At 41.1% G+C, this 14,545-nt stretch overlaps 1 protein-coding gene across 2 annotated transcripts in view; it reads right to left on the reverse strand.

Annotated features, from left to right (window-relative positions):
• Positions 1–14,545, reverse strand: part of SUPV3L1 (Suv3 like RNA helicase) — a 94,086-nt gene that overhangs the window by 20,140 nt on the left and 59,401 nt on the right. For both annotated transcript variants that reach the window (XM_030203150.1, XM_030203151.1), the window contains exons 11-12: positions 13,625–13,844; positions 2,175–2,255 (exon numbers count right to left, since the gene is read on the reverse strand). In XM_030203150.1, coding sequence (XP_030059010.1) covers positions 2,175–2,255; positions 13,625–13,844 — 301 coding nt within the window. The remainder of the gene's footprint in view (positions 1–2,174; positions 2,256–13,624; positions 13,845–14,545) is intronic.

A 14,545-nucleotide genomic window follows, 5' to 3' on the forward strand; every position in this document is an offset into this window, starting at 1 on the left:
GAAGAAGGATAAGACCTTGTTGTTTCGGAAATTTGTTTTACAAGACAATTTTTAATTTAAATTGATTTTTTTTTCTTTTCCCAGATGATGCTATGTTACCCGCTTTGAACTGCAAGGTGTTAGTGGGATACAAGACTGGATGTTATGCTATGTTACAAGGAGATGGCAGCAACTCTGGTTTCCTGTGGGCCCTGTTGGTAGCAGTGGAGCCTGCAGTAAATCATGAGTTTAATGTGTCATGGCTTCCCAACTCTCACCAAGCACAGCACTAGGACTCTGTATGTGTTACCCTTTATGTAAAAATGATACTCTATAGCTAAGATATAAAACAATTTAAACATAAGAGCAAATTGTTTTTGGGACTAAAGATATTACTATTTCCAGATTTCTCAAAAGACCCGCAAAAAAACCGAAAACAATTCTTGATATTGAAACCAGAAATATTGCGGCTAGGTGGTACATTTTATCTCAGATTCCCTTGTAAATGTGTTATGATACACACAAATATGTTTTCATAGATCCTACCCAATTAACAACATTTGTAGCTTCTAAAAGAGCTGAAGGAGCGAAATAGTATTAACCTTGCTTACATATCTCCTAGTTGTTAAGTTCTTTCAAAAGAAATTTTTTCTTTCTTTCTTACAATCCTCCTATATTAAGGATGTCTCTTTACTTAACGTGGACTTGAGTGTTGAAATATGTGAAATTTATATCTTTTTTTTTTCCTTTTGTTAACTTGAGAAAATAACACTTTCCAATCAAGTGTAATTTCTTCAATATAATTGTATATGCATAAAAATTAAAATAAAAAAAAAGAAGATATAAAACAAAACAAAAAAACCCCAAAGACAGAAACCTACAGGGTACTTTGCAATTCAAGGGATCGCCTAAAAATAAAGAAAATGTAAATGTGCCACATATTCAAAACTGGAAATTTGTTTTCTAAGCTCTGTACAAATAAAATGATGATGAAGAGCATAGATTAAACCTAAACACGCACCTGAGAAAACGTAGGGAGTCCAGGTTTTGACAAACAGGGAAAGATAATGACAGAGTCTGAAGAACTCTAAGCCTTCCCGTCAGAAACAAAATATTCCTATGCATTTCTCTCACTCCATCTCCACCACTCCCTACTCTATCCCTCCTCCAGCACCTCCTTCCCACCCCCAAAGTCTATTCTCCTCATTTCCCCCTTTCTCATCATTCCAAGCTGCAAAACATTTCCTGCTATTCCATGTTCTGTTCCCCTTTGATGTGAGGGTGGGCGGTGGAAGGGGTGTTAGCTGCTGCGGCTCAACTCCTTGGCTGTCTAATTCCTCTCACAGATGAGTGCATTTCCCACACCCCAACTTTCTCTCCTCCCCTGTGCTGTTCTCTGTACCCCTACTCTGCTGAGCCCTGTTGGCAGTGGTGGGCCTGTTCCTCACAGTCCAGCTTGTTGCTTTCTTGGCTGTTCCATACCACCAAGACCTGGCGGTTTTTGCCACATGCCCCCAAATTCTTGCTGGCGTTGAAAATGAATTCACCTGAGGCAAGTCCATTTTTTAACCATGGATATGGTATCCCCCTATCGACATCCTTGCTTTTTTTTTTTTTTTTTATCACACAGCTTAAATAATTACAGTAGACTTGACACCCAAATTACTTTTGGCTTCTAGAGGTTGAATATTGGGGAGAAAAAACCAAACAGCAGCTTATATAAAAAACAAACATTTGGTACCACCTGAATATCTGAAACCTGGCACATGCAGACTCCCTGTTTTACTTACAGACAGGCATTCACCCAAACACAGGATTTTATTTACTTCCGGCAGCCCTCAAGCAGGAATAGATTTACTGCAACCACACCAGATACCTTTACTTTATATTTATATATATATATATACATATATATATAATTTTGGTAAAGTCCCAGTTTTTAATTTAAAATTATGGGTCAATACTTACTTGTACACTACATTTGAGGCGGGTTAGAAATATAATCCAACATGGACATATATGTAAGGCACAACCTTCAACCCCCCTCCACAAAGTCATCTCAGCTTATGCATAGAACCCAAAACATGTTAAATAAAAATTCTACTTCAAAATGATACCAATCACATAATATTACTCAACAAGCAACAAGAGAAGCACAAAGCACATTCATATTATAGGGACTCATTACTACTTACAATTAGGTTTGAAAGTGAGGCATCAGGTAGGTGGTATGCAAACATTTCTATCTGTTCTGAAGTAGGATGAAGACCAACTGTCTTTAAAACAAAGAAATAAATCGTTAGCTGTCAAAAGCCTGGACCTGTCAAACACCCCAGACCCCCCTCCAAAAACAAGGCCCTGGTGACCTAGTGTCCCCCCTCCTCCAGGGCACGGGGCCGGAGGTCCGGTGGATCTACAGCCAACCCAACCCCTCCAAACAAAACATACCTGGTAGCCCAAGTGGGCTGCTAACCCACCCCCTCCATCCTCCCTGGTAATCTAGTGGCCAAGCTGCCCCCCCCCCCAATACCTATGCATTGGAGGAGGAAGTAGCACTCCCACTTTCCAGTGACGCCTTCAAAATGGCTGCGCCCTGCCCAGTATATCCAGCCCCCATGTCGCTATCCCGGGGGGAGGGGGAGGTGTGTGCACTAGGCCACCAGGCCTTTGCTTTTGAAACTGACCCCCCCCCCCCCCAAGGAAAGGGTGTCAGCCTGGACTGCCTGACTTTGAGCTGGGGTAGGGTTAAGGCGCTATTCTCCCCCTATGATCAGCCCTATTTTCTGATCATAGAGGCGGAATACAAGCAGAGAGCATTTAAATTTATATGAGCTCTGCGCTATTGCTTTGCTCAGTTGCTGTTTGCTCGATGTGGGTGCTACTCCGGCACTAGTGGCCTCTAGCGCCTACATTTGATCACTGGGGCCTGAAAGCATCTACCATATACAATTTATTTTTTAAAAGAATGTTGAAGCTTTGGAAGATCTTTACTCAAGTATGGCTAGTTTGTGAAAAAAAGTTCAGTATGGGATTTGTAGTATGGAGTGTTGCCATGATTTGTGTTTCTGCCAGGTACTTGTGACCTGGCTTGGCTACTGTTTGGAAAAACAGGATACTGGGCTAGATGGACCATTGGTCTGACCCAGTATGGCTACTCTTTTCTTACGATCCATGTCCCTCAGCTTAGATAAAATAATCAAATTTATGTCTTCATTCTCCTCTGTTATCTATTCTAAATTGCCTGACAGGAAAACAGACCCATTTTGAAAAAGCCTACCTTGGATTCCTCTCTATCTGTAGGCCAATTTCTAACCTCTGCGTTCTTTCAAAGATAGTCGAGAAGGTTATTTTTCTGCAACTAAGTCAATTTGTTGAAAAGACACTAGTATTGCATTCTTGTCAATTGGGTTTTAGGGTTGCCTGTAGTACGGAAACAATTCTAGCTTCAGTTTTAATTGAAGTACGGTCTAACCTTAATAATCATTATTTCACCTTAGCCGTCTCGCTTGATCTCGCTGTGACTTTCGACCTAATAGATCATTCTTTATTGCTCTCACAACTTTCATCACTAGCACTGTCCTTCAATGATTCTAGTGTTATGTGGCGTCCCGCAGGGGTCAATTCTTTCATCTCTTCTTTTTAACATTTTCATCAGCACACTTACAACCCTTATTCAAGATTCATGTATTTCCTTTCATATCTATGCAGATAACATTCTTTTACTGTTTAAAGTTGATCCCTCAACCATGAATCTGTTAGCTCTTCAACAATGCCTGCATGTTGTTGCACAGTGGCTCGCCTTGTGTTAAATAGTAACAAAATGGATGCCTGTCCCTGTGCTCCGATTCTACTATTTGATAACCATATTTCCCCAGTTCCTAGTTTCAAGTACTTAGGAGTCCTTTTGGACTCTGCTCTTTGTTTCGAACCATCCAGTTTGCCCAACAGATAAAATCATAGCATAAGATTTGATGCATTACTATATACGTATACTTGATCTTGATTTGTCCTTGACATTTTCGGGGCACAGACCCTAGAAGTCTGCTCAGCACTGGCTTTGCTTCCCAATTTCTGGTGTTACCATCTAATTACCACTAAGCTTGTTTGATTCTCTGCCTTCTATACAGGATTCCTTTGTGTTTATCTCACACATTTTTGAATTCCATTACCATTTTCATCTTCACTCCCTGCAGGCGGGCATTCCAGGTATCCACCACCCTCTCCATGAAAAAGTAGTTCCTGGTATTATTCCTGAGTTGGCCCCTAGCAACCTCAATTCTACCACCATCCGTCACTGGAAAAGGTTTGTTTGTAAATTAATACCTTTCAAATATTTGAAAGTCTGTATCACATCACTCCTCTCTCTCCTTTCCTTTAAATATTCTCTTTCTTTCTTTCTCTCTTTCTTGCTCTGGTTCATTTCTCTTTCTTTTCTTTCTCTCTAGTTCTTTGTTATCTGTACTATGTCTCACTCTTCTAAGTGTTCCTTTAGAGATGTCTGGGGTAGTTATCAGTACCCTATTACTGTACCCGATTACTATGGCTGATTACTGTACCTAATTACTTTGGCTGACTACTTTGGCTGATTACTGTACCAAACTACTGTACCTGATTACTGCACCTGATCACTCTGGCTGATTACTGTACCTGATTACTGTACCCAATTACTCTGGCTGATTACTGTACTCGATTACTTTGATTACTACCCAATTACTGTACCTGATTACTGTACCTGTTTACTTTGGCTGATTGCTGTACCTGATTACTCTGGCTGATTACTGTATCTGATTACTGTACATTACTTTGGCAGATTACTGCACCTGATTACTCTGGCTGATTACTTTACTCAATGACTCACTGATCACTACCTGATTACTGCACTTTGGCTGATTACTGTACTCAATTACTGCAATCAATTACTCTGGCAGATTACTGCACTTGATTACTGTACTTGATTACTGTACCCGATTACTCTGGCTGATTACTGCACTTTGGCTGATTACTGTACTCGATTACTGTACCCAATTACTCCGGCTGATTACTATACCTGATTACTGCAATCAATTACTCTGGCTGATTACTGCACTTGATTACTGTACCCAATTACTCCGGCTGATTACTATACCCGATTACTCTGGCTGACTACTATACCTGATTACTGCAATCAATTACTCTGGCTGATTACTGCACTTGATTACTGTACCCAATTACTCTGGCTGATTACTATACCTGATTACTGCAATCAATTACTCTGGCTGATTACTGCACTTGATTACTGTACCTGATTACTGTACCCGATTACTCTGGCTGATTACTGCACTTGATTACTGTACCTGATTACTCTGGCTGATTACTATACCTGATTACTGCACTTGATTACTATACCCAATTACTCTGGCTGATTACTGTACCCTATTACTCTGGCTGATTACTGCACTTGATTACTGTACCTGATTACTCTGACTACTGTACCTGATTACTGCACTTTGGCTGATTACTGTACTCGATTACTCTGATTACTATACCTGATTATTGCAATCGATTACTCTGGCTGGTTACTGCACTTGATTACTGTACCTGATTACTCTGGCTGATTACTATACCTGATTACTCTGACTACTGTACCTGATTACTGCACTTTGGCTGATTACTGTACTCGATTACTCTGACTGATTACTATACCTGATTATTGCAATCGATTACTCTGGCTGGTTACTGCACTTGATTACTGTACCTGATTACTCTGGCTGATTACTATACCTGATTACTGTACCCAATTACTCTGGCTGATTACTGTACCCTATTACTCTGGCTGATTACTGCATTTGATTACTGTACCTGATTACTCTGATTACTGTACCTGATTATTGCAATCGATTACTCTGGCTGATTACTGCAATTGATTTACCTGATTACTGCAATCGATTATTCTGGCTAATTACTGCACTTGATTACTGCACCTGATTACTCTGACATAACTGTACTTGATTACTGTAATCAATTACTCTGGATGATTACTGCACCTGATTACTGCAATCAATTACTCTGGCTGATTACTTCACTTGATTACTGTACCTGATTACTCTGACTGATTACTGTACCTGATTACTGCACTTGATTACTGTACCTGATTACTCTGGCTGATTACTATACCTGATTACTGTACCCAATTACTCTGGCTGATTACTGTACCCTATTACTCTGGCTGATTACTGCACTTGATTACTGTACCTGATTACTCTGACTGATTACTGTACCTGATTACTGCACTTTGGCTGATTACTGTACTCGATTACTCTGACATCACTGTACTTGATTACTGTAATCGATTACTCTGGATGATTACTGCACTTGATTACTGCACCTGATTACTCTGACATCACTGTACTTGATTACTGTAATCAATTACTCTGGATGATTACTGCACCTGATTACTCACCTGATTACTGCAATCAATTACTCTGGCTGATTACTGCACTTGATTACTGCACTTGATTACTGTACCCGAAATAAGATGGGAGAGTTGGAATATATTGCACTAAATGAAAAATTGGATATAATAGGCATTACTGAGACCTGGTGGAAGGAGGATAACCAGTGGGCCACTGTCATACCGGGGTACAAAGTATATCGTAATGATAGGGTGGACCGGACTGGTGGAGGGGTAGCATTGTATATTAACGAGAGCCTTGACTCAGATAGATTACAAATTCAGCAGGACACAAATCACACCTTTGAATCACTGTGGGTTGAAATTCCATGTATAAAAGGGAAAAAAATGGTGATAGGAGTGTACTACCGTCCGCCTCGCCAGGATGAGCAGGTAGACACAGAAATGATAAAAGAAATCAGAGACGCGAACAAAATGGGCAATGTGATAATAATGGGTGACTTCAATTATCCAAATATAGACTGGGTAAATGTAACATCGGGACACGCTACAGAGATACAATTCCTTGATGAAATCAAGGACAGCTTTATGGAGCAACTGGTGCAGGAGCCGACGAGAGAAGGAAAAATTCTAGACTTGGTCCTTAGTGGAGCGCATGATCTGGTGAGGGACGTTATGGTACTGGGGCCGCTTGATAACAGTGACCATAATATAATCAGTTTTGACATCGACCTTGAAGTAACTGTACACAGAAAGTCAAATACGTTAGCGTTTAACTTTAAAAAAGGAGACTATGATAAAATGAGAAGAACGGTAAAAAAAAAAAAACTTAGGGGGGCAACTGAGAGAGTAAAACTGTACAACAGGCGTGGACGCTGTTCAAAAATACCATCCTGGAGGCCCAGGCCATACATATTCCGCAAATTAGAAAAGAAAGACGGAAGTCCAAAAGACACCCGGCCTGGTTGAAAAGTGAGGTGAAGGAAGCTATTAGGGCTAAAAGAAACGCCTTCAGAAAATGGAAGAAGGAACCGTCTGAAAATAACAAGAAACAGCATAAGGAGTGTCAAAGCAAATGCAAGGCGCAGATTAAGAAGGCCAAGAGGGAGTATGAAAAAAAGATAGCATTAGAGGCAAAAAAACATAGTAAAAATTTTTTTCGGTATATTAAAAGCAGGAAGCCGGCAAAAGAATCGGTTGGGCCGCTGGATGACCAAGGGGTAAAAGGGGCGATAAAGGAAGACAAAGACGTAGCGGAGAGACTGAATGAATTCTTTGCTTCGGTCTTCACCGAGGAAGATTTGGGTGGGATACCGGTGTCGGAAATGGTATTTCAAGCGGACGAGTCGGAGAAACTTACTGACTTCACGGTAAACCTGGAGGACGTAATGGGGCAGTTCGGCAAACTGAAGAGTAGCAAATCTCCTGGACCGGATGGTATTCATCCTACAGTACTGATAGAACTGAAAAACGAGCTTGCGGAGCTACTGCTAGTGATATGCAACTTATCCTTAAAATCGAGCGTGGTACCGGAAGATTGGAGGGTGGCCAATGTAACGCCGATTTTTAAAAAAGGCTCCAGGGGAGATCCGGGAAATTATAGACCGGTGAGTCTGACGTCGGTGCCTGGGAAAATGGTAGAGGCTATTATTAAAAACAAAATTACAGAGCACATCCGAGGACATGGATTACTGAGACCAAGTCAGCATGGCTTTTGTGTGGGGAAATCTTGCCTGACCAATTTACTTCAATTCTTTGAAGGAGTGAACAAACATGTGGACAAAGGGGAGTCAGTTGATATTGTGTATCTGGATTTTCAAAAGGCGTTTGACAAGGTACCTTATGAAAGGCTACAGAGGAAATTGGAGGGTCATGGGATAGGAGGAAATGTCCTATTGTGGATTAAAAACTGGTTGAAGGATAGGAAACAGAGAGTGGGATTAAATGGGCAGTATTCACAATGGAGAAGGGTAGTTAGTGGGGTTCCTCAGGGGTCCGTGCTAGGACCGCTGCTTTTAATATATTTATAAATGATTTAGAGATGGGAGTAACTAGCGAGGTAATTAAATTTGCTGATGACACAAAGTTATTCAAAGTCATTAAATCACGACAGGATTGTGAAAAATTACAAGAGGACCTTACGAGACTGGGAGACTGGGCGGCTAAATGGCAGATGATGTTTAATGTGAGCAAGTGCAAGGTGATGCATGTGGGAAAAAAGAACCCGAATTATAGCTACGTCATGCAAGGTTCCACGTTAGGAGTTACGGACCAAGAAAGGGATCTGGGTGTCGTCGTCGATAACACACTGAAACCTTCTGCTCAGTGTGCTGCTGCGGCTAAGAAAGCGAATAGAAGGTTGGGTATTATTAGGAAAGGTATGGAAAACAGGTGTGAGGATGTTATAATGCCGTTGTATCGCTCCATGGTGCGACCGCACCTTGAGTATTGTGTTCAATTCTGGTCGCCACATCTCAAGAAAGATATAGTAGAATTGGAAAACGTGCAGCGAAGGGCGACTAAAATGATAGCGGGGATGGGACGACTTCCCTATGAAGAAAGACTAAGGAGGCTAGGGCTATACAGCTTGGAGAAGAGACGGCTGAGGGGAGACATGATAGAGGTATATAAAATAATGAGTGGAGTGGAACAGGTGGATGTGAAGCTTCTGTTCACGCTTTCCAAAAATACTAGGACTAGGGGGCATGCGATGAAACTACAGTGTAGTAAATTTAAAACAAATCGGAGAAAATTTTTCTTCACCCAACGTGTAATTAAACTCTGGAATTCGTTGCCGGAGAAAGTGGTGAAGGCGGTTAGCTTAGCAGAGTTTAAAAAGGGGTTGGGCGGTTTCCTAAAGGACAAGTCCATAAACCGCTACTAAACGGACTTGGAAAAATCCAAAATTCCAGGAATAACATGTATAGAATGTTTGTACGTTTGGGAAGCTTGCCAGGTGCCCTTGGCCTGGATTGGCCGCTGTCGTGGACAGGATGCTGGGCTCGATGGACCCTTGGTCTTTTCCCAGTATGGCATTACTTATGTACTTATGTACTGCACTTGATTACTGTACCTGATTACTCTGGCTGATTACTATACCTGATTATTGCAATCGATTACTCTGGCTGATTACTGCAATTGATTTACCTGATTACTGCAATCGATTACTCTGGCTGATTACTGCAATTGATTTACCTGATTACTGCAATTGATTACTCTGACATCACTGTACGTGATTACTGTAATCAATTACTCTGGATGATTACTGCAATCAATTACTCTGGCTGATTACTTCACTTGATTACTGTACCTGATTACTCTGACTGATTACTGTACCTGATTACTGCACTTTGGCTGATTACTGTACTCGATTACTCTGACTGATTACTATACCTGATTACTGCACTTGATTACTGTACCTGATTACTCTGGCTGATTACTGTACCCAATTACTCTGGCTGATTACTGCACTTGATTACTGTACCTGATTACTGCACTTTGGCTGATTACTGTACTCGATTACTCTGACTGATTACTATACCTGATTATTGCAATCGATTACTCTGGCTGATTACTGCAATTGATTTACCTGATTACTGCAATCGATTACTCTGGCTAATTACTGCACTTGATTACTGCACCTGATTACTCTGACATCACTGTTCTTGATTACTGTAATCAATTACTCTGGATGATTACTGCACTTGATTACTGCACCTGATTACTGCAATCAATTACTCTAGCTGATTACTGCACTTGATTACTGCACTTGATTACTGTACCCGATTACTGCACTTGATTACTGTACCTGATTACTCTGGCTGATTACTATACCTGATTACTGCAATTGATTACTCTGGCTGATTACTGCACTTGATTACTGTACCTGATTACTATACCTGATTACTGCAATTGATTACTCTGGCTGATTACTGCACTTGATTACTATACCTGATTACTGCACTTTGGCTGATTACTGTACTCGATTACTGTACCCAATTACTCTGGCTGATTACTATATCCGATTACTCTGGCTGATTACTATACCTGACTACTGCACTCGATTACTCTGACCGATTACTGTACCTGATTACTCTGATTACTATACCTGATTACTGCACTTTGGCTGATTACTGTACTCGATTACTGTACCCAATTACTCCGGCTGATTACTATACCTGATTACTGCAATCAATTACTCTGGCTGATTACTATACCTGATTACTGCAATTGATTACTCTGGCTGATTACTGCACTTGATTACTGTACCTGATTACTATACCTGATTACTGCACTTTGGCTGATTACTGTACTCGATTACTGTACCCAATTACTCTGGCTGATTACTATATCCGATTACTCTGGCTGATTACTATACCTGACTACTGCACTCGATTACTCTGACCGATTACTGTACCTGATTACTCTGATTACTATACCTGATTACTGCACTTTGGCTGATTACTGTACTCGATTACTGTACCCAATTACTCCGGCTGATTACTATACCTGATTACTGCAATCAATTACTCTGGCTGATTACTGCACTTGATTACTGTACCTGATTACTGACTGATTACTGTACCTGATTACTATACCTGATTACTGCACTTTGGCTGATTACTGTACTTGATTACTGTACCCAATTACTCTGGCTGATTACTATATCCGATTACTCTGGCTGATTACTATACCTGATTACTGCACTTGATTACTGTACTTGATTACTGTACTCGATTACTCTGACTGATTACTATACCTGATTACTGCAATATTACTCTGGCTGATTACTGCAATCGATTTACCTGATTACTGCAATCGATTACTCTGGCTAATTACTGCACTTGATTACTGCAAATTACTGCACTTGATTACTGCACCTGATTACTCTGACATCACTGTACTTGATTACTGTAATCAATTACTCTGGATGATTACTGCACTTGATTACTGCACCTGATTACTATACCTGATTACTGCAATTACTCTGGCTGATTACTGCACTTGATTACTGTACCCGATTACTCTGGCTGATTACTGCACCCGATTACTCTGGCTGATTACTGCACTTGATTACTGTAACCGATTACTGCAAATCCCAATCCTTTCTGTTGCACCAACTGAGATCGGTCCACAAATTTTTGATCATGATACATTCCATTCACTTATTTTGTCCCTTTTTATCACTCACATGTATTACTGTAACATTACTAAAATTCTGCTTACTAGGCTTCAGACACTTTAAAATACATAAATTTGATCATATTATGCCCACTTTACAAGAGCACCACTGGTTCCCTATCCAATACTGTACCCAGTTTAAAGCTTTATTACTAGGTTTCAAGGCTTTCCGACAACATATACCTTTATACTTGGCCTCTTTGCCTATCCCACATTCTTTACCTCGAGTGTTTTTTTGTTGTTGTTACATTTGTACCCCGCGCTTTCCCACTCATGGCAGGCTCAATGCGGCTTACATGGGGCAATGGAGGGTTAAGTGACTTGCCCAGACTCACAAGGAGCTTGCCTGTGCCTGAAGTGGGAATCGAACTGTTACATTCTATAAATGACCAACATATGACTCTACCAAGGCCTCGCTTTGCACGATTAGAGACAACTCATTGTTGTGCATTCTTTTTTGCAGTCTATCAACTAAGTATCAAGAAATTTAATGCCATGCTAGTTATTTGAGCAAGCCTACTCTGGCTGATTGGGATGGCTTGCAGGGTATCAATGCTTGAGAGAGGGAAATTTTATGTCTACCTCTAACAAAATGCTTATCTCTGTTTGAGTGCTTGTTTACCTTTCCTGTCACAACATTGTAGTTCTTTTTTTTGCTTTGTGTTTTGTTATTATTTTTGTAATACAACTTGCTAGCTGGCAGTTAAAGGCGGTATATCAAGTCTCAAACCAATAAATAAATTAAACCTGTCCCCCTACCCCTCCAGTTTTTAATCTCCTCCTATACTTTCTCTGTAAGAATGTTTGCGGTAACTCTTTATGAACAGGAGTTCTGTTTTCTTCCAGCACCACAGAACTCACAGTAAGTTTGAATTGTGTGATGCTCTCTCAGTCTTGTAAGAATAGAGTTGTATTTTCGGCAAAATATTAAACAGAATAATTGTTATGGAGATATGCCAGCAGAAAGCCTGAGAAAGAAGTGAGCAAAGACTGGAGAAAGTCAGGGGGCCACCCAGAGTCGATAGGGGCTGACATGGGCCTTGCAATGAACAATGTTAACAGTTTGCTTTTTCACTCCAAGTATTTGCAACAGAGCGTTTTCAACTTTAGATAGATATTCTATAAATGAGGCACTGGTTAACCTTTTGTAGGTCACATCCGACACAAGATATGATTGTGTACTTGGGATATAAATATGTACATATTCGATAAAATGCTTCAAAAAAGTTTCTAAACCACTTATCCTATATAATAAAACTCACCTCCAACGTTCTAATGTGCTTGGGACCGTGGCTCCCTCGGCTCAGAGGTGGTCTGCTAGGCAGCATGGAACCCGATGATGTCACTAAACCCAGCTGATCGGAGGAATTGGCTGCTGGCACGCGCCAAAAAACCCAAAAACGGAAACACAAAAAGGCTCGAGACTGCCGCGCTCAACAACCACCCTCAGAATGCTCGCACCTCACGAGACTGCAGACCAACTGAGGAAAATACCGCCGCCCTCCCGAACCTGCCGCCCACCTGAGGAGAATACCACCGCCCCGACACTGCCGCCCTCCCGAGAATACCGCCACCCCGACACTGCTGCCCTCCTGAACCTGCTGCCCACCTGAGGAGAATAACGCCGCCCCGACACTGCCGCCATCCCGAACCTGCCGCACAGCGAACCGCCCTCAGGACCCGCACTAACAAAAAAAAAACCAAAACAGGTGAAGACACAGCCTCTGGGCGCCTCAGCAGGGGACGGCGACCATAACGCAAGCTGCAGGAAGCTGAACCGCCCTCGGGAACTGCACTAACAAAAAAAAAAAAAAAAAAGGTGAACAGCCTCCGCGCACCTCAGCAGGGGACGTTGACCATAACGCAAGCTCCACGAAGCTGACGGACAAACTTTCCTAACAGCAGGTACACTTAAGGAAAGGAAGGGAGGGAGAGAGGGGGGGCCTGGAACATGAAGGGGAGACAAAGACACATGGAGAGGGGGGGGGAGGGGGGAGAGAACAGAACAGGAGGGAAGGGGAGAGGACAAACAAAAAAAAAAAAAAAAGCTTATGATAAAATATTAAGTCTCACCTTACTAGGCTCAATCGGCCTATTCAAAATTTCTTTCAGCAACACCAAGTCATCACGATGCATTGTTGTGACTTCACCCTCTTTAAAAACTGAACTGAATCGTCCAGCTCGGCCTGAGATTTGCAAAGCCTGGGAGGTCGTAATAGTATCAATTTCTTTCTCTCCCTTTTCATTGATGCTGGGCTTAACCAAAGAATTAAAAATGATTCTTTTTATACTCCTAAAATTAAAAATAAAAGTACCGATGTCACATCTTACACTTGTTTATGCTTCTTTTATGTGTAGGAATATGAATGATTAACCAGAGGGAAAAAAAGGAATTGAAAGATGTTTTGCTTATCTCTCCTGCCCCTATACCCCTCTCCCCCACCAAGGAGACAGAGGACACTCATGACTCCAGACAGAATGGGCAGAGAATAGGGAAATGTTGGCGAGGAGGAGGGAGAATATGAAAAAAAAAAATAAAAGAGGAATAAGGGATTAGATGGATTTTGCCATCATTAGCAAAACAACTACATTCTCTTTCTTTCTTTCAAATCTATGTCATCACATTTCAATATGGCAACATACAAACATTCTACATGTGCAGTTTCCACCTATGCTACAAGTTATTTATATCAGTTGGCTATGAACAATTTATAGAAAAGTCATGACAATTCACTCTCATGTTTCTAATATCCCTCCCACATAATATTCCACTAACTCGTCCTCTTGTGTGTGCCTCTGTAATTCTTCATCTTTCAAACAGTAATGCAAAGAAACAAAAGGTTTGAAATTATACACTGCAAAAGCTGCAAAATATATTAAATCATGAGAGGTCAGTGCCAGGCTTAAATATTTAAGTACGAAATAACGAAGACCTCTTCTGTGGGTAAAATCTACAGAAAAAGGCTGCTTAATAATGCCTATCCTACAGGTGGG

Source organism: Microcaecilia unicolor, chromosome 5 (genome assembly GCF_901765095.1).
Source record: "Microcaecilia unicolor chromosome 5, aMicUni1.1, whole genome shotgun sequence".
Lineage (NCBI taxonomy): Eukaryota > Metazoa > Chordata > Amphibia > Gymnophiona > Siphonopidae > Microcaecilia > Microcaecilia unicolor.